We start from the raw sequence: 22,828 nt of genomic DNA, 5'->3' as shown, positions 1-22,828 counted from the left end.
TATTTAAAAAGAAAACTATTGATTTTGCGAGCAATTTTTTAAAAATATTTAAAAATCAGTGATGATGATTTTTCTTAATTTAACCCTTGATCCGGTTTCTTTAATTTATTACAATTGTTAAAAGCAAATTATGTTATATATTAATAAACATTTGTTGTTGTTATTTTTTAAGTCGACATTAAATATTTGCATTTTATTATGCAAAATACTATTATACTAGCGCTCAAAGTTTAACACTTTAAATCAGATGATTAAAAAATTAATTTGTGATAAAGTGAATTAAAAATTATTTGCTGATCATTTAAAGAATATAGTAAAACAATTTTTTTTTCTAAAAGGCCTTTATAAGATGGAAAGCTTAAGACCCATGCGAGATTCCTCCATAGCCTGTGGGACCAGCATGCCACTGAGTATCTCATCTTATAAAAATAATGAAACAAAATACTCATTTAAACAAATTGCAGAATTTATTCTATTTATTATAGTTAATCTATCAACAGAATTCTTTAACTACTACCTAAAAAAACAGTTTTATTTAAATATGTACTAACAGTTTTGGGATTCTTAAATTTAATGGCTGACCATGGCCTACTATAAATACACGGCCGGGTTTGTTGGTTTTTACGGAAAAAATTAGGAGGCCAGTTTTATTTGCTGTAATAAACGATATCTTTAAACAGAAGGCTTTGTTTTTCTTGTTATATATAATATTTTTTGATTATATATCAATTTTATTATGAGTTTAGTTATGAGGAACTTATTAATTTTGATGTTTTAAATAAGATTTTAATTAAGTAACAATATAAATACAATATTTAAATTAGACACATTTATAACAGCTTGTCGCTTTTGAGATATGATTATTTTTATTGTGCTTCAAAAATATAAGAATTACTTTTATTTTCAAACCTAGAATTCTTAATACAATGCCAAACAAGTGTGCAGTGATATACTGTTGCAGTGGATACAAAAGTAAATCATCAAATACAAATGTGAATACTCTAAAATTGACCTCAGAAAAAACAGTTTATAACAAAGAAAATAGTGTTTTTGCGTTTCCTGATGCTCTTAAAAGACCTGAGTTAAGAAAAAAATGGATTAAGTTTGTTAATAGAAAAAATTGGTTTCCTACAAAACATTCAGGTGTTTGTAGTGCACACTTTGATCCAAAATTTCTAAAGCACGATGTTAGAATGACTCTTATTTATGATCTTCATCCGATACCAACCATTTATTCAAATGATGCAATAAAAAAAAATCCACCTTTTCTGTTATTATCTATTCCAGGTCCATCAAGAAAATCTCCAACTAGATGTGTCACAAGCATTCAAGATGAATCAGATATTTTTATGGAAAAAGATTCTATCAAAGACATAGAAATGTTAAATTCATCTTCAAGTCCTGTTGGCTTTATTTTTCAAAAATATGACTCCCATGTTTTATATTATCGTATTTTTAATGTGACATCTATTGATAATGCTCCCTGTATTGAATCAATACAAGTCGATTCTACTTTGCATGTAAAGTTGCATCACAATGGATGTCAAATTCCTCTTCCAAAGTGGTTTAAGCAAAACCAATATTTACTTAAAAATATTAGCATATTAGAAAACCTTGCATCATATATGCGTATTTTTGTTGCAGAAAAAAAAAATACTATTTTAGATGAAATCCATAGTATCCAATATTATAAACCGAAAGGCAGGAAACTATATTCATCTGAAGTTCTTCGTTTTTCATTATTACAACGCTATACTTCAAAGCAAGCATACATTCAATTACAAGAAAAAATACCTTTACCGTCATTGTCAGTTTTAAAAAAATTAGCAGCTGGAGGAATTGAACCCTTAAAAGCTATTAAGTTACTTTTGGAGGAAGGAAAAATAGACCCAGACTGTATTTTAATGTTAGATGAAATGTATTTACAGAAATGTAGTGAGTATAGTAGCGGTAAATATGTTGGTTTGGATAAAAATGGGAACTTTTTCAAAAGTATCCTTGTTTTTATGGTTGTGAGTTTAAAAAAATCTATCCCTTATGTCATAAAGTCTTATCCACAAACAAAAATAAATGGAGATACAGTTTTCCTTGAAATTAAAGAAAGTTTGTCTGTTTTGAAATTAGCAGGATTTAATGTACGTTCAATAGTTGCAGACAATCATTCGACAAATGTTTCAGGATATGGACAGTTGATTAAATGCTTCGGAAATGGTAAATCTGAAGATCATTTTATTGTGTACGAAGAAAAAAAAATTTATCTTATGTATGATAGTGTTCATCTCTTAAAAAATATTCGAAATAATCTACTTAATTCTAAGCGATTTATATTCCCTGTTTTCCATTTCGATGGACTTTATGATCCTATTTCAGTTACTGCTGGTGAAATATCTTGGCATCTTCTCCATAAAACTTACGAAAAAGATGAAAAACTTTATGCTAATTTACGTAAGGCACATAAACTCAAATTTCAAACTTTACATCCAGGAAATGATAAGCAAAGTGTTCCTCTTGCTTTGAATGTTTTTTATGAAACAACGTCAGCTGCCATTAAAAGTTATTTTCCACAAGATTTATCTGCAGCTGAATTTTTACGCTTATTAATAGTTGGTGGTTAATATCGAATTCAAAGTCAAAATATTAAAATAACTATATTGGTTATGCAGTTGTGAGGGAAGATAAAAAACTGAATTCTTATGTTGTTTTTCGAAGTGGATTAATGAATGGCAAATAAAACAGTTAAAGGAGTGTGGAAAGTTTACTCTTAGCAAGCAAACAGCAAGTGCTATGATAAAAACATTAAAAAGTTCTGCTGATTTGTGTGATAATTTACTCAATGAAGGTTATACTTACATTTTAACAAGTTGTTTCCAAAGTGACCCTCTAGAACGTCGATTTTCAAAATATAGATGAGTGGAGGTCGTTTTCTTGTTGGTTTACGTGAAGTTGAATCTTCTGAGAAAATACTTCAAATTAAATCTCTAATGAAAGAAGATATAAATTACTGGGATTTAAATCTTAAACCAGAGAGAAGTCCAGATCTTTCATGTGAAATCCATTTTGAAAATGATTTTGAAGAGATTGATTAAGACGATGACAGCAAGGAGGTGGCAACCTACATTGCAGGATTTATCATGAAAAAAATCTCTAAAAAATTTGTTTGTTCTGAATGTGAAGCATTATAAATTCATGAGAAGGTCACCATTTGTGTTGAGTATACAAATTTGCTCTCTAGAGGGGGGCTTCAATTACCTGGGAAACATCTTGCATCATATATATCCCATTGCTTTGCTAAACTAGATTTAGCTCAAGAAAATTTATTTTTAAATGCTGATAATATCAGATGTGCTGCGAGAAAGCTCCTGAATCTTGGAAGAGGAGGGATCTTCATGTGTCCTCAGCATTTTAATAATGCTATAATATTTATTAATAATATAATTATAAACATATACTTTAACAACAAGCAAATAATTATCAATGGTGGAAAAAGAAAAGACGAGATTGTTGCTTTTAAATCAAAGAGAACAAAAAGAAAGCATAATGATTAATCTATTTCTTGTTGTTAATTTCACAGTATTTTAAAATTTATTGTGATTTTATGAATGTTTATATTACTTTAAATAAAAAAGAATTTTAAACAGTTGTTTATTTGTTTTAATAATTTATATTTTTATTATTCCAGCATTTTCTATGAAAACTCAATAATTACAACAAAAAAAAAAAACTGGCCTCCTAATTTTTTCCGTAAAAACCAACAAACCCGGCCGTGTATTTATAGTAGGCCGTGGGCTGACTTAAACTCAAAAGCTATTAAACAATTTTTTGCTACATTTTTCTTTTAAGTTTTATAGTCTGTTACCATTTTAGCTTGTTAAAAATGCCAGCATCTTTTTTATTAAGTCATTTTTAAATATCATTGTGGAAAACTTTTATATCGATATTTGTTTTTTTAAATTATACTTATTTTATTATAGTATAGTTTTATTATTAATTTTAGAAAATTTTTAATAGTATTTAAATAGTTTAATAGTTTTAAAAATTTTAGAAACATTTAAAAAAACAAAACATTTTTAAACAAAATATTTTTTAGAAAGTTTGGCCTTAAAAAAAAACTCTATTTAAAAATTTTAATTTAACTTGGTTTAAATGTAATTCTAAAAACACTGTAATTTAACTTGGGTTATATTTAATTCTAAAAACACCGTAATTTAACTTGGGTTAAACATAATAAAATAAAGTTGTTGCTTAACTTCAATTTTTGCAAACTTTTTTTTCTATTTCTATATTTAGAATCCACTTGTTGCTTTTTTTGAACATTAAAAAAATGAAAAATCAAAATTTTAGCCACATGAAAACAATAAAAATGTTAAAAAAAAAAAAATTCTAACTACCTTTTAATGTAGAGAGAATCCATAAAAATTTCTTTTTCTGACTCAATTACTTTTAAGAAAACACTGTTCCAAAGATTTTTTTTTTCTTGCTTAAATATTTCATACAATACTTTGTTTAACTGCAAAACAGTTTCTCTAATTTTCTGGTGTTTACATAAGAACAGAGCATGACTAATTTGTGCAACTAAAATGCAAAACAATTATATAAGCAACCATACACAATTATATTAGCGACCATAAAAATATAAGTATACAAAAAAACAACCCATTTCTAAAACTAATATTAACTTGACCTATGGCAATAAAACAATTAGACAATTTAAATAAAATGTTTTACTATAATTTTTTTCAACCAATTCATAATCTTTTTTTGTTAGAATAACGTTGAGAATTTGAAGAGCACAAATTGCAGACTTGAGTTTTTCTTCCTCGATATTATCTTTCATTGCATTTAAACTAACACAGCACAAAAATGACAGCAGGTCATTTTTTGTGTTAAATTTTTCCTTTAAAATACAAAGAAATTCTGAGCTTTAAGTTATGCAATATAATTTTAGAAACTAATTTTATTAAAAAAAAAAAAAAACTAAAACAAAATATAACCAATTTAATTTACATAATTTTAAACATCAGGCACTGTTCCCTGTTCACAGATCAGCACAACAGTCTAAAAACAGGGGACACAAAGTTGCATAAATTTTTTTTATTGTGTATACTTTTTAGGTCTTAATTTGGTTTTGGGAGCGCTGCCAAACATAAACATGCTACATGCAAATATATGTAAACAAAAGTTGTAAAAAATGGTGCTTGGGATAAAATGAAAAAGGAATGAGTTCTAAAAAATAAAAGGTTATAAATAAATAAAGTAAAGGGATAAGTAAGGTTATGTAAGTAAGGTTATCAGGGTGTTAGCCAGAAATATAACTTTTACTGCATTTTTGCGATATTCGGAATATTTATTGTTATTGTTTTGCAAAGTTTTGGGATTTTTTATCAAAATTGTCCTATTCCTTCAAAAAAAAAAAAAAAAAGTAATTGCATTTTGGGAATTTTAAACCCATTGGGAATTCTGCATTACATGCGATGCCATTGGGCTGGCTAACACCCTGGGTATGTATTACATGAGTTAAAATCCATAACTCAGGATACGTCATCCATAAAAGAAAAATATTACTTATCGACATTCTTTTTGATTAAGTCATCTTCTTTTTTTGTTGTTGTTGCACATCTTTTCAAATGGTCAACATTCTCAGGATGGTACATTTACCTTTTTGCATCTCTGCCGTTGCACACTCAATAAACTGAGGAGCAGAATAAAGGACAGTATGGAATTTTAAGGTAATGCTTGTATTCAAAAGTGGTTGGTAGAAGACTATGAACTAATTTATTTAGCATAGTCATTATCAAGAAAATTGTTAAAGAAAACATATGCAACACTGTTAAACGCCCTCAGTGTATTCACAGTTTTCTAATAAAGCTGATGGAAGCATTTCTGGCAACTAGAACATACACAACATTAACAGACCTGTGTTATGCTGAATCTACACAAAATAGTTTGCAGCTAACCCTTGTTTAGCTTGAAAATTTGGAAATTCTTTGTGCTATATCAACCTTAATTATAAAACTAAATCTGGTAAAACTAGATACAGACCACCTCCTTGGTGGTGAGGTTGGCTCAGACAAACTACTCCATAAAATGATGCTGCTTTGTTTGCGATAAATGCTACTACTACTTTTGCTTTAACTGCATCTTTTGCAACAGTGTTGGGTCAGTTTTTTCTTAGTAAAGTTTTTGTGCAGTTGTGCCCTAATAAACTATTTTATATATATACAAAACAAGGGTGTCTCAGATAGAATATCAGGCTGGATAATAAAATAATCTACTTGGTTATGTTGGATATTTCATTTTATTCAAAAAAAAAAGAAAAAACTTGTTTTAACTATTGTTGCAGTCTAAAAAGATAGTTTAGAAAGTTTAAAAGTCTTGAAAGAAAGTTTAGACCTGCATTTAGACCACAGTTTAGAACTTCAGTCTCAATAAGATACACACTTTAGACCTGATTAAATTATTTGGTAATTGACAGAATAAGAGAATCTAGAACACAAATTTTAAAGTGTTATCTTTTTAAATAATCTAATGTTAGCAGATTCAATAATTTATTGTTATGTAGTTCAATTAGTTAAGAATTAACTGTGCACAAAAAATACAGTTTTTATTACTCATAATTTTTTTTGCATAATTTTGTAGAAACAATAACATTTCTCCATGTTGAGGTTACAGTCTTAATTGGTTTTTCTAATAAATATTTCCATATTGAGAAAAAAATCTCTCCAAAAATACTAAAGATGCTGGTGCTGCTAACAATTTAAGGACTAATTCTTATAGCAGCATGATAACCAACCATTACTTATACTAAATAGTTGATTATCTAAACCAACCATAGCTACTTTCTATGTATTTCTTTTGACTTTTCATCATTAATTTTTATCATCACTTATCACATAACTTTTTGATGAAAATCTATCTTCAATAGACTTTTGTTTTTTGATTACTATTCATTTCATACTATTAGCATGCTACTTTTTGAATGTTCTTGTGGAGTTCAAAATGTTGAAGGTTTAAATTTTCTGTTTACCTTTTCATACAATTTTAAACAAAAAATTTTTGGCACAATTGTGCAACAGAGTTGTGGAAATACAATTTTTGAACAGAATCATTGGATATCCTGCTTATCTGATTTTCCATAGAATACATACCACTGTCGTATCAGAGGGATTATTTATTTTAAAAAACTTTCAAACAAAACTTGTCATTTTTTAATGTTTACCGTGGCGATATTTTATAATATTTGACTTATCAAAATACGAATTGCAGGTTTTGTAATGAAAACATCTGCCCATAGATATAAATATCTGAAAAAAATATCAAGCCAGATAATTTTTAATTATCCGGTTATCCAGTATTTGATCTGATATTTAAAAAACGCTATTTGGGACATTCCTAATATAGAAAGCAAAGAGGATGTCTTTATTCAGCTATACTTTCTGCTGATTTGGTGCTTTTGGCTGGTCACTAGATTCAGTCACAACCTGACTCAGGCGGTTGTTCAATGAATGACTGTTTAGTCTCAAACTGTTCAATAATTAAAATCATGTAATAATGGTTTTAGCAGAACTTAAGTACCATTATCCTGTTATGTTTGAACTTAGATGTTTTGTGTTATAGCCATGATTAAATGCAAAGTCTGTCATAAGTCCTTCCCTAAATTGGTGATAATAGATTTTCTTTCAGTATTTGCTAATAATAAAAGTGACCCGTGATTGACGAGAGAGTGAAACTTAATTTCATGATTGATGAGAGAGTGAAACATTCATAAAAAGTTCTTAAATTGCTTTTAATAGCTATTTCTATCTTAATTTTATTTTATTTATTTTATTCTCTAATTGATTATACTAGTTATTATAAATTAAAAATGGATCAGAACATCATTTAAAACTATTTATCAAAATAACCTTTATTTTAACTTACACACACACACTCTCACACACACACACACACACTCACACACACACATATATATATACTTATATTTAAGGAACTTTTAAATTAACAAACATAATAACAAATTTATCAACAAACATAATGACAAATTTTATTTTCCCTAAATCACAAAGAATATGAAATTGTTGTAAAATAAAATAAAAAGTTAAAGAAGAAAATGTTTGAGTTGATTGTTATTAAAATCAATCGCATTTTTATTGAATTGAAATTTAGTTTTTGCAAGATGTATGATTTGAATTTCTTTTTCTTTTTTTTATAAAAAAAAAAGAAAAAGAAATTCAAATCATACATCTTGCAAAAACTAATCTTGATAAAATATCAAAATTTTTCAATAATTCTTTTCTTTCAATTGTTCAATTCATTTTTTATTTTAAATGCTAAATGTTTAAACTTATGTAAAAACAAAATACATTTTACAATACTATATTATTATAAAAGAAATTAGAAACCTTACCTTAAGAAAATGACTTAGAAGAATCTGAAAAAATTTCTTTAAAGAAGCTCTTTTATTTCCTGACTGCGTTGCAAGAATATTAAAAAGTACTTCTGTATTGTGGCCTATATAAAATTAAAAGAAAAGAGATAAAATAAGGAAGAAAAAAAAGTTTTATGATGAAAAAATCAAAATGGTCATGCTAAAAAAAAAATTGCATAAGGGGACATCCATAAAGTACATATAAGAGAAGCACTTTTTTAATCTATGCATAGCGAGCATATTTTAGCAAAATATAATAAGTTTGCAATTCTAAAAGTTTCTGCAAATTTTGCAATGAAGAAAAAAACATGCTTTAATTGATAAAATGAGTATTAAATAATGACTTATTTTAATATCATATAAGTTGTATTAATAAACGCACATTAAAAATATTAGTTAAATATAATAACTGTAAAGATAAGAATAGACCACATTGTTTATGTTTTGTTTTTTAACAGGTCTATTACCTGAAAAAGGTTGTTAAAAAAGTAACGTGGTAACTTTAACACTGAGTACAATTTTAATAGCTGCATTTGATTTTTACTTGAGTAAATTTTTTGACCAGTAATGTTTATTGTATTTGAGTAAAATTTCACTCAAGTAACACTTAATTATAACTTGATTATAAAATATTGTTACTTTTTTAACCTCTGTTACCCTCTAGTTCTCTACTATCAGCTAATTTAATTGGATCAGAAAAGATGAACACCTGACGAAATTATATTTTATTGAAGATTTTTCTAAAATACAAGTTACTAGTAAGAATAAAAATAGGCATGAATATATTATTTCAGCACCGTAAAATTTTTAGGGGGAGTATTTTTAAAATTGAGGCAGTTTAGAATATTAAATGAATATCTTTCTTAATTTTTATAATAAAACCTGCGTGAAACAAAGAGCTCTTAGTAAAAAAGGAAGGACTATTGGAACCGATGATCCTCCCTGTCACAGAGCACCATGGAAAAGTATTTAACCAGGAAGTTTACATCACTTTTTTTACTTATTTCCATTCTCATTTATTTGTCCAGGTTTGGCATTGATTTGGCATTTACTAATGTGCAAATATATTTTAAACCATTTTAAAAGTTTAACTTGGGGGAAAACTTTTCCTTATGGCCATTTTATTTCTAAGACAAATTGGACACCCTTCTAAGGTAATAAAAAATCTTAAAGAAATTTAATAAAATCGTTTTATGTAATAACATGGTTGCAGATTTAAATCTGCAAAATTTGCTAGAGCAACTCAAAATTTTATATCCTTTCAGAAAAATTGCCACAAATTGATACAAATGGTCACCGTGCTAATCCTTGGTAAGATAGTGGGAAATTATTTTTGGAAAGGAGTTTAAACTAGTTTTTTATCATTATATAAGTGGGGGTTTCTCTTTGCATTTTTCAATTTTTACAAGTTTTTCTTATTAGTGTAGCAAACATTGGCTGGGATTCCCAGTGTCACAGTTTGTTTTAGAATTAAATTCTACATACAAAAACTTTTATCTGCAGATGGAAAAGTCTATTAAAAAAATATCTGGATTTTGTAAGTATTTTTATTACTTTTTATGAAAAAAGCATTAAAACCAGCATATATTATTTTCTTTAACAAATTTTCACAATTAGAACAACTATGTCTAATCATTAGGGTGCATAAGCTTTAAGGAAGTAGGAAGTAAGACAATGCTAGAGTAAGTGTTAGTTTATAGATTTAAAAAGATGTTGGACAGATGTACAGTATAAGGAAAAGTTAACTCAAGAAAAAAACATTTGAGTTTATTATTGTTTACAAATCAAGTAGAATTGGTCATTATTTTACATAATAGGCTGTGAAGTGCTGATGTAAAAAAAAAAAAAAAAGTTTATTTGCTACATAATCTAAATAAAAAGGGCTAAGTGAAAAAGGTCATTTTGTATATATATATATATATATATATTTTTCACTTAGTTCAGTGGTTCCCAACCGGTGGTCCATGGACCCCTGGGGGTCCATATGAACTTTTGAAACGGACCACAAGGTAAACGTAAATTCAAAATAAATTTGAGTTATTTTAATTTTGATATTTTTCTCTGTCTTAAAGAAAAAAATAATTCTTAAATTCAAAATGTAATTCATGCTAGGCAACATGTTGCACAAAATCTGTGTAAGCCAATTCGACGTTAACCGTCAATGACTTGCGGACCACTATGAAACAATAAATACTTTATATTATTCTTACATCCGTAAATTTTAAATGCTATATAAAATTATCTTATCTTATGGTAAAAATATTTTTCCTAACTACTTGGTTTGAAAGAAAGTAATTTGTATTATTTTCTTTGAATAGTCGAGAATATACTTCTCTCAAATGAATTATACAAATCTCGAGTTAATATATTACATTATTTTAAATTATTTGTTAAATTCTTTAGATGTCTAAAAGTAAAAAAAGGTCATATTCAGATGAATATATGAAATATGGTTTTACCTACATGCTAAAAGAAACCATTTGCTACCCACAGTGTGTTATTTGTTATAAAGTACTAGGAAATGACTCTATGAAACCCTCAAAGCTTGCTATTCACTTGAATAAGTGCCATCCTGATCTTCGAACAAAAGATTCTGATTTTTTCAAAAGAAAATTTGAATCACTGAAGAGGTGTAAGTTGGATAAAACTGGGATTATTCACCAAACTCAACAGAATATAGTAGAAGCATCTTATAAGGTTTCATATATAATAGCACAGAAGAAAAAAGCTCACACGTTGGCTGAAGAAGTTATACTTCCATGTACAAAAGAAATCGTTAGATTATTATTTGGAGAAGAAGCTGTAAAGAAGATAGATAATATACCTTTATCAAATACTACAGTCAAACGAAGGATAACTGACATTTCATCAAATATTAAAGAAAATGTTATTAATGAAATTAAAGAATCACCATATTTTTCTATTCAGTTGGATGAGTCCACAGATGTAAGTTCAATGGCACAATTAATTGTATTTTGTAGGTATATTCACAATAATAAATTCAAAGAAGAATTTTTGTTCTCTTCTTTCCTTGAAACAACAACAAAAGCAGCTGATATTATGGAAATTATGAAACAGTTTTTCTATGAAAATAAATTACAATGGAAATATTTGTTAGGAATTACTAATGATGGAGCTCCTGCCATGATGGGTTGTAAGTCTGGATTGCAGACTAGGATAAAAGAGATTGCTCCAAATGTAGTGGGTGTACACTGTTTTATTCATAGACAGGCTTTGGCAACCAAAACATTGCCAGGTAGTTTGAAAACTGTATTTAATCAATTGGTCAAATTAGTGAATCATATAAAATCTTCTGCTTTTAACACTCGACTTTTTACAAAATTTTGTTCTGACCTAGATGCTGAACACAATAAGTTATTGTTTTATACTTCAGTGCGATGGCTTTCTGCTGGAAATTTTTTGGAAAGATTTTTCAAGCTTAGAAACGAAGTGAAAGAATTTTTATGTCAAATGAAAAGTGGACTGGTAGAATATTTTGAATTTGACAATTTTGAAATAACAACTGCTTATCTTGTGGACATTGTGGGTCATTTTAACAAGTTAAATTTGCAACTTTAAGGCAAAAATGCTAATGTCATTACACACTCGCATAAACTGAAGGCATTTATTGAAAAGCTCAAACTGTATAAGACTAGAATCAATAATGGAAATTTGATAATGTTTCAAAATTTAAATAGCGTAATTGGAAATAACATGCTTCCCGAAGTTTTAAAGATAGAAATACTTTGTCACCTAGATAATTTGATTAATGAATTTGGTAACTATTTTCCAGATGTGAACCTTTTGAGCAGTGAAGTAATTATATCACTATTTTCTTGTGATGTGAAAAATGTGAATGAGGAAGCACAAGAAGAATTTATAGAGTTAAAAAATAATACCACTGCTAAGGATCACTTCAAAATAACACCATTAAATAACTTCTGGTTGAAAATGAGGAATTCATATCGATTGTGTTCAACAATTGCACTTAAAGCCCTTATTCCTTTTTCAACATCATATTTGTGTGAAGCAGGGTTTTCAGCCATTTTATCTATAAAAACCAAAAAAAGAAATAGACTTGAAATTGATGCAGATATTAGATGTGCTCTATCAAAAACTAAACCAGATTTTCAGATATTAATTGCTGGTAAGCAGTGCCAGAATTCATATTTACCAGTTTTTGTATCATATATTAACTAAGATAAAATATTTTTGGGTCATAGATAGTTTATTCTATTAAAAAATACCTTGAATAAAATGTTGTCCAGATGAATAAAAATTACATTATCAAAATGTTTGCCTTGTAATAATTTTTAAAAGTAAAGGGGTCCATGGAGATCTTATGATATATAATTTGGGGAACAGGTTAGAAAAGGTTGGGAACCACTGACTTAGTTATTTTAAATGGTTTAGTTTAAGTATTTGTTTTATTTTTATTTTTTATAACTTAGTATCGTTTATAAGGTTGAGTAAAATACTCCATTTTTTGCCTAGAGGATAAAAGTATAGTTAGACATAAAATTAGAAAATAATATAAAGAAAATAACATAGTGTATTAGACACATAAAAAAAAAGTTATATAGTGTACTAGACACACACAAAAAAAAATGTATAGTGCATTCGACATAATATTCGGTAACACACAGAAAAGTAAAATGTACCGCGAAAACAAATGCAAGTGGTATTACAATGAGCAGAATTCATGTGCAAAGTTACTTAAAGAATAGATTATAAAAATATATCACAGTTGAATAAATTCGTGAATTACTTAGGAAATGGATATAGTATTGACCCTTGTGAGGGTTTAAATCTCTGGTATATGACCTTTTAATACTCATTCCTAGAGACTCCGTCCAGATATCACCCTCAATGTTAGCAAATAAAACCTATCCCTACATCTGCACCAAGCCTTCTTATGTTGCAACATCAAATTCATTGCAAACTTGAAAATCATTGAAAATTGTTGCAAATTTGAAAGGACATACTACTGCTGAGCCAAATATCATTTAACTTCCATTTAAGAAGAAAAAGTTATAGATTTTTGAGAAAGTTAATAGAACTTAGTGTGCAAGAAGTAGCTGTAAAAGATTAAGTCTAAATAAGTAGTTAATAGTGACTTGAGTGCGAAATACCACACATACATAAACAATTTAGTTTCTAAAAAACTTATTCGAGGTATAATATAGTTATAGTACATTGTATAATATCCTGCTGACGTATAATACTAATCCTGTGTAACATTATAATGCAAAACAAAATATATAACATGTCTAAATATATAATATATATATATATATATATATATATATATATATTAGTTTCAAACAAGATTGTAAGACAATAAAATTTGATTATTTGCCTTTTTAGAGATGTTTATAGATACTGAATATGTGACCCCACAGAAGAAAAATGAATTACAGGTAACCATATAGAACTGAGCCTATGCAAACTAATAACTTGGCATAATCTTAATAATTGCATCATTATCAATAATTCAAAAATTAGTTAAATAATTAGGATAAAACTTACCATAATTTGATCTTAGATATAGGTAGTTAAAAGTATAAACATTGAGAGACCTTGTGTCAAATCATTGTGCAATGTGTATGAACAGATCATAGAATGCATGTATAAATTTAAGTAAAAATGTACACAGGTGTTGTATAACCTAAGTTATGGTGAAGATTAACAACAATAAAAAATATGCCTCATAAAATTAGGCCTCATTAAATATCTTTGTAATTGGTAGATGAAAATGTAAATTAATTGGTCGACCAAAGTGTAAAGTGATTAATTGGTGGTGTTGTATTTGGAGAACATATACTAAAATGGGTTCGGGAAAATTCCTACAAAAATAAAATACCCCCATTTTTGTAATATTTTGGAAGAAAGAAGGAGAACTTTTATAAGTTTTAATAATAAAGTTTTTAAAAAAAATTTAGGAATCATTAAGATTTCTTCAAAATTGCCTCAACAATGATGTTTCCAAGAAACAATTACAAGTATTTTATACAATTAGCAGTTCTTTGGTTAGGTGGCAAAGTAAAAAGACTTTCACTTTAGATTTCTGATAGCTTCACATCATGCCAGGTTTAAGGCACAGAGAGTTTATTATTTAACATGTGACCTTCTTCAGTCACAATTCAGTAGCCTATGTCCTAATATAATATCATTGCAAGAGGAAAAACTCATTCATGAAATAGTTTTATTTACAGCACTATTTTATGTTCTGTGGTTTATTAAAGCTCCTATCCCTGACACTGCACTTTCTTTAGATCTTCAAGCTTTTAATGAAATGATACAATAATCTGAGTTCTGCCTTAAACCAGCAAAAGCTGTTCTGAAGTCATCAAAAAACACAATTGGTATTTAAATGAAAGATTTGTGGTAATGTGTGTTTCAGATAAATATTTACCTGTAGATCATTTACATAAATTAGCTCTTAAATTATCTCAAATAGATAAACTTGCCAGTTATAAGATGGGAAAACTGAGTTCAGAAATTTTTATTGACAATGGGAATAAAATAAGAAAAAAAATTGAAGATTTTATTTGTCATGAAAGCTAGTTTTCCTTAGATTTATTAAAAATGAAATTACATGAGACAGAATTGCTGAAAATTAATTCATCAAACTGAGACTTGGACCTGGTTATATTAGATTTGAAAATTACATCACTGGTCTTCAATGTTAATGACAGTGCAGAACGTGCTCTTAAGCTTGGTCAAGACTTAATTGAAACTTTCAGAAACAAAGAACATAACCAAGCTAATTTACTGTTTGTTGCTGATCATATACAATAGATAAAGAAACTTGGTTAAAAACTTCAAAATAACAATTTAAAAAAAAAATACAATTGTAAAAAATGTTTTTAATTTAAAATACATAGAAAATAACTTGTCTCTTCCCCCACCTCCCACCTCCCAAATATACATAAAATGTATTCAAATGGGTAGGACTGACCATTCCCATAACCTTTTGCAAAAAAACAAAACATAATCTTAAATCAGATATATCAGGCAAAAATAACTCTTATGGTATTTTTGAAATATTTTTAAGTGAAACTGCTACCTTAGGGTGTTTTATTTCCGACAATATTTTGAAAATGGTTATGTTACATGCATAACGGGGTAAATAATATGCAAAAAAAAAGTCTGTAAATTTTTCAAAATTTTAAAATGTCATCTAGAGGTCATTATCTTGAAAAAATAGCGCTTTTTATATTTTTTTGCAACTTTAAAATTGAAAAACTTAAAAAATAATTAATTTTATGTTATTTTACTGGATGTATATATCAAAGGTTATTCGATGAACATTTGGTGAAATTTTCAGGAATTTTTTTTTTTTTTAAATCTTAAAAAATATATAATTAAAATTCAATTAGGCTATTTTTAGGCTTCAGCTTTGCGTAAGAATAAGAATTAATAAAGAAGATACTACAGGCCTTGTTAAGAAGTGTTACGCAGCTTGCATTGTGCCTGCGAAAAGGCGATTTGCCTACGCGATCAGCAGTTTTGCGCTATGCAAAAACTTATATCTTTTAGAATATTTAAATTATCTTTTAATTGTCGTTAATGTGACGTTTATTCGGAAGAAATAAAGTCATAAGTAAAAGCATTTAACCACAATTGTAAACTAATAGATTTTTTGTTAAAGAAACAGTTTGTTTCATAATTTTTTTTGTTGTTGTTAAAAATTAGTTAAAAAAAATAAAGTGTTTTAAGTTTTATCTTAAGGAATTAAGTATATAAATTCCTTTTAAATATAAAAATTATTTTTAGTCATAATAGTTTAAAAAATGCACGATTTATTTTGATGTAAATATTTTATTAATCAGATATTTTGTTTATTGTTAATTCAATAACGTAAAGTTTTAACGACATTCGTTTAATTTATGAAAATAAATTACGATCTCGAATATGTTATCGATAACTGATAAATAACAAAAAAAAAAACTCGTTATTGTTTAAAGACATAATGAAAAAGAGTTCACGAATTAAATAAGAAAAAATTTATCAACAGTTAATAAAATAACCAATAACCAACTGTAAAATCATAAGAAAATAAACAAACATTATTTTACGTTTCATGAAAAAAATATTTTTTTCAAAATAAAATTTAGTTCATATTTGAAAAAAATAATAAAAATGATTTTTTAAATAAGAACTTTATTTGTAACTTTTGTTATAGTGAGAAAAAAACAAACTGTTTGTATGATTTTTAACGCGTTAATAAAATAACTTTAATTACAATGCGGTACTCGAAAAGGCGCGAGTGACGCAATATAACTTTTAACGATGCAAAATATATTTGCTGAGTTGAGTTACTTAAAAATGCGTTACGCGTTTTCGCTATGCAGCGAAATCTCGTAACAAGGCCTGATACTAGTAATATAAAAAATGCTAAAAAGTATTAATTAGTTTTGATTTCGAATAGGATGGATTCTGCTTTCTGTGTTGTTCAACAACTTGCAAAATAAATTGTCACTGTTCTTCATTTTGCACACACTCACAGATATCACCAAATTTGATTCCTCTTTTGGCAAATCATTTGTTACCTCTAAATCTTTAACATAATTTTCTGCGGTTCGATAATCTTGGAAGACCTTCCATTCTTGTGGATTCATCTGGAGCCATTCCTGGTTGTTTATTAGTCCTAATAAATCAAAAAGAAGCCAAGACTGTGGTCCAATTAAAAAATAAAGAAAGATTAAAGAATTTAATGTCGGAAATTTTGATTTCCCAATTTAAAAAGTTTTTGGTCTTGGGGTAGAAAAAAGTTTCTTTGCCATTATTGTTCTGGTAAATTCTGACAATTTTTCATTAAATAAAGATAAAATAACAAACTCTTCTGTTAAATACCGAAGGTGACGGGTAATTGAAAAAATCACAGCGGTTGTAATATCTGAATCTTCTTCTTAATACCAGTTCATTGCAACAAAAAATTTGAAGTCATCGAATGAAGCAAATACGGACATCATTGAGCAGAGAAATTACATCGAATAAAAAAGACTAATAAAATTAGCAGTGTGGTGGATCATAATTTGCTCATCATTGGACATAATGAATTTATCAGATAAGAGTTTCATTTTTAAAATATATATAAATGTGACATAAATCTCGCATTGTGAATTGCACCTGGTTTGTGAATTTTGAATATTCTGTCCATTGATAGTTTTTCCCCAGTTAAAATAATAGTTAATTCAATTAACTCAAGATAATCTTCTCGCAGAAATATTTTCTCTTCGAGGCATTGGTAAGCCCATTTCAGAACTAAACTTGCTTAATTAAATATTTTTGATTTGATGTCAGTTGGCTATTTAAAAAAATTAAAGTTTGAGTAATCAATTTCAATTCTTGAAAATTCGGCTTGGAAACGTTTAAAAATGGGTTTATCTGGACTCTTGCTATCTCCTTGTAATGTGATAAATGCATGTTTGATGAGTAGCTCATTATGATGATGGCAACATGCTAGCCATAGGAGAGGTCTTTTTAACTTAATTTCAATTAAAGTTGCTGCTCCTTTTTATTACTTGTGTTGCTTGCTGTTGTATCAAAGCATATACCAACAATATTTTCCAAAATGTTCCAATCTTGCGCAAGTTTCACAGCCGCATCACATTGAATTTTACCTGTTGAATCTCTAATCAAAGGTACACCAATAACATTCAGCCATCAAATAAAAGTTAAGTTATTTTTTTTGCAAACAAAAATAAAAAATATACATAGGATTTATATAAATAAATAAGTACCTGTTAAGAGATCCGCTAATAAGAACTGCTACACGTTCTTCATTATTATCTAAATGAAAAAGCTTCGAATCCCAGCGCAAAATGGTCTTTTTAGGTTTGTTTTTCTCCCACTCAGCTTTAATTGACAGAACAAAATTCTCTCTCGCATATTTTCTTTGACGATGCACAGTTGATATTGACATGGACATATCATTAAGTTTGCGTCCGCTTTTGCAGATGATATTGGATTGAAATGTTGGCAAACTGATAAACAACATCGGTCTGCCACAGATGCCATTACTTCTAAGAGCTTCTTTGCTGATATTTCGAGTGAATCTGTTAAAGGCATCTTTCTTTTTTTGGTGGTAAAGGAGTAAACTCTGTATCTTTTTAATCTTCTTCGTCTTCTTTCTTTTTGATCTTCTTCGCACTTTTAACTAATTCACTGCTTCAAAGGCACTAGATTTTTGATCTTCAGTTGACCTTCTCAGAAAATCCACGTTTAGTCTAACTTCTTGACATTCTAAAAATTTTGAAACACCTAGATCGATGCTACCTGTCAGGTGATTCTTTCAGCTACTCTTTTGATCTTCATAAAATGCGACTGAACCTTAATAAGTTATTGGTTTCAGGGTAACCAATTAATCAATCTTGATTATTTTCTCTAAGATTCATTGTTATAATAAAATATTTGCTTATCCAATAAACTAGTTTTAACATTATTTTTAAAATTTCAATTTTGCTAATTGATATAACAACCAAATTTTTTAAAATAAGTTTACGAAATTTATATACATACGTACAGATGTTTATTTTGCAGACTATTTAATCACGCAACCACTTTTAGTGGTCAACTATGCTTAAAACTTAAATTTTGCATTTTATTTAAAGTATTGAGGTTTTAAAAGCAAGGAAGGAACTTTTTAGCAAAAAAATATGTTTAAAAAACTAAACTTTATAATAGAGCGACCTCTAGACATTAACCAATTTTTTAAAAATTTGGCCAAATATTCATCAGATAACCTTTACTATATATACCAAGTAAAATAACATGAAATTAATTATTTTTTAAGTAATTTAAATTTAAAGTTGAAAAAAGGGTAAAAAATGCTACTTTTTCAAGAGAAACGGCAACCTCTAGATAATATTTTTAAATTTTAAAAAATTTACAGACTTTATTTACCCTGTTATGCCATGTAATGTAACCATTTTCGAAAAATTGTCAGAAATCAAACACCCTACTGCTCCCTCCATATCTACAAAAATTAGAAATTTTTGTAATTTCGGACTACTGGGACCAACCATAGGAGTATATATATATATATATATATATATAATATATATATATATATATATATATATATATATATATATATATATATATATATTATATATTTTTTTGATACATATAGCAAAAGGAACCAAAAAATTGTTATGGTCTTTTTTTATTGACTTTGATGTTTTATGCCCCACCCTAATATATATATATATATATATAATGCATAATTATTGTTATTGTTAAGCTTGTAAATGTGCCTAATTCATATTTAAAAATCTACTTTATAGACTATTATCTTATGTATGATTTATAAATAACATTTAGAAACCACAACCATTTAATTTATTATTTAAAAAGTACAAAAAAATATTTTACCTTTTGTGGTGACTGTGGTCAGGTTTTTAAAAAAAACTAGGAATGCCAGTAAAACTAAATCATTTTCAAATTCATTCTGTTTCAAATGAGCATAAAATGATTTATATAAATAGTTCTTTTCTTTCTCAGTATTTTTAAAACCTTCCATTGCATAAAGTAACTCTTCACTTAAGCCCATCTGAAAAAAGTTCTTAAAGTTCATCTGAATCACTTCATTCACAAAGTCTTCTAAAAATGGCGGCTTTATCAAAACAACTTCATTAAACAGCAAAATGACTACTAACTGAAGATGATGGTCAGAAGGTAATTCTTTGCAGAACTCCCAAAAGTTTAAAATAACATTCAATCCACCTGGGTTCTTTGAAATTTCTTGAGCAACATTCAAAAGAAGACTGTGGTAAGCTAAAACACTTATTTTTTTATTAGGTTTTTTCAGATCAATACTTGCTAAAGCTTTTTGAATTCCTATTAAAATAGGATGTCCTAAATTAATATTTGCTGTTTTAAAATAATCTAAAATTTTTGTACTTTTTATTTCAACTAGCATATTAAATATATGAAGTAGGAAAGTGTAAACAAACTTCGATTCACTTAAATTTCCATCTAAAGCTTCTAATGTATAAATAACAATTTCCTCATCAAAATAAGAACCTGTTTTGCTCATAAGAGATATAGATAACTCTTGTAAATCTTTTGCAGACAGTATTTTTGAGATAGACTTAGAATAATTTAATACAGAGTTGACTACGTCAATAGAATCATCTTTTAGACGAGCTAATATAGCATCTTTCATGAATTCCATTTCATTATCATCATAGTCGATAGATTCAAAACCTTTTAACAAGTGATGCACTGCATCTATTCTTATATTTGGTTCTGGATGGTTGAGACCCAAGATAATTGGTAACTCTGCACCCTGAGCAACTTTACGATGGCTGGAAGAAAGACATATTATCGATAGCTGTTTCAAGATATCAATAGATTTTTGATTCCCACTTGATTCTTTAAAGAATAATGCAATAGTCTCATCAAATACAGCACTAAATCTGAAAATAAAATAAATTTTGCTATATCTTAAAATTGTAAATAACTTTAGTTTGGATAAAATAAAAAATAAAAAGAATTTACAAAATCAGTCTATTTAAACTAACTTACACCAATATGGGAAAGGGTAGACAATAAATATAGGTATATAGATATATGTAAATATAGATATATGTATATGTATAAATATGTATATATGTATATATATATATATATATATATATATATATATATATATATATATATATATATATATATATATATATATATATATATATATATATATATATATATATATATATATATATATACACACACACACACATATATATATATATAAATCTAAATATCGAAGATAAGAGTTAGATAAGTGTTTTTTACTAATTAATTATTGCTCTGTTCTTTAAGAACATTGAGCACTCTATTTGTAAAATACACTAACATAATTTACATAAATCTAAATCTATATATTTTTTTTGTTATTCACTTCCTCAAGGCCGATAAAGCCACTACAGATGAGGAGGCTACTTAATAGTGGTTATAACCCTTTCTTAACTCTATAACTCCGAAACACGAACCTTGACGAACAAGGCCGCTGAGCGGAGAAACAAGTTGAGCGCAGTACTACCAGGGACGTGGTGGGGATGGAACTCGGAACCTCTCGCTTACGAAGCAAGCGCTTTACCACTACACCACTACCGCATATGTATATATATATATATACATATATACAAATATTATCCTATTTAAACTGTTTTCTGAATTTTTAACAATTATGTATAAAAGCTGTTAGTGTGAAAAATAAAATTAACTCAAAAGTTTTGAATCTGACAAAAGGATGGCGAACTTAAGACCAAAAATACCATTTACCTTATGTTGTGCAGAAAAACATGTAAAAAAATGTTTAGTTTGGATTTCCGAAAATTTGGTCTTGTGAATCGTGTTGAAACTTTAAAATTGATGTTGTGAATTCAATTCTCATTACAAAAATAAAAAAGTTCAACTAGATGTGACCTACTCAGGAAAATAAAGATGTTATTTTGACACTTTATATTTAACTTAAGTTACATCACTTGCATTACCATGCCATTATTAATTAAGATTTCCACAGAATCATCTCTGCAACAATAAAAAAATTGGTGAGCTGATAATTTACAAAAAATCTTTTTATTGCTTGTGGCAGATGAAAAAGTAGCCAGACCCATATTAGGTCATTAGAAAGTTCAGTAAAACCGTTTGTGGCTGTTGCACATTATATATAGCTAAAGGTGGGAAACTGTTCTCATGCCTTTATATTAAACGCCATGATTTATGGCATAAGAAGTAATTTTAGTCAACTTGCAAGGCCAGATCAAAACCCATTGCTCTCATTTAGATATGCAACTCTAGGAGCCTTGAGAGTTTTTCTGTTTAAAGAACGTTCTTTAAAATAAGATTATCATTATTTAGGCAGCCAATAGTTTTAATAGTGCCATTTACTTAAACTGCCTTAAAATAAGAACTTTTATTTTATATTTAAAAAAATACTAATTAACAATCATAAGAAGTCATTATTTAAAATCAACATTGGTAATATTGACGTTGGAATATCTTATTTTATAAGTTACAAAACGAAAGAATTGCAATTGAAGTTCCGTTTATTCAAATTTTATACAAATAATCGGTCACTCTCTTACTTGGAGATTTTTAATTGAAACTTTTGAAAGTTTTCGAATCATATTAAAACTTTTGAAAGTTTTAGAATCAATAGTTTTTTCTTTCAAAATTATTTTGTGTAAATAATAAAAACATTAAAAGTGTGAACTTTTTGGGTAATTTGCTAAGTTTTAACTTACATCATGCAAATTAAAAATTAAAATATGCTTTAGGGGCAGTCCATTTAAAATTTACGCAAAAATCTGTAGATTTGGACCCCTTCCCCCTTGTTGCATCTTGTACTTTTTATATCCCTCCCCTCCCCTCATGCCTACCTATGTT

At 27.6% G+C, this 22,828-nt stretch overlaps 1 protein-coding gene across 1 annotated transcript in view; it reads right to left on the bottom strand.

Annotated features, from left to right (window-relative positions):
• Positions 1–22,828, bottom strand: part of LOC100209945 (HEAT repeat-containing protein 1) — an 88,088-nt gene that overhangs the window by 47,745 nt on the left and 17,515 nt on the right. The window contains exons 5-8 of the mRNA XM_065803477.1: positions 19,808–20,853; positions 8,405–8,508; positions 4,726–4,894; positions 4,389–4,572 (exon numbers count right to left, since the gene is read on the bottom strand). Coding sequence (XP_065659549.1) covers positions 4,389–4,572; positions 4,726–4,894; positions 8,405–8,508; positions 19,808–20,853 — 1,503 coding nt within the window. The remainder of the gene's footprint in view (positions 1–4,388; positions 4,573–4,725; positions 4,895–8,404; positions 8,509–19,807; positions 20,854–22,828) is intronic.

Source organism: Hydra vulgaris, chromosome 08 (genome assembly GCF_038396675.1).
Source record: "Hydra vulgaris chromosome 08, alternate assembly HydraT2T_AEP".
Taxonomy (NCBI): Eukaryota; Metazoa; Cnidaria; class Hydrozoa; order Anthoathecata; family Hydridae; genus Hydra; species Hydra vulgaris.
This window is presented reverse-complemented; position numbering and strand designations above follow the sequence as displayed.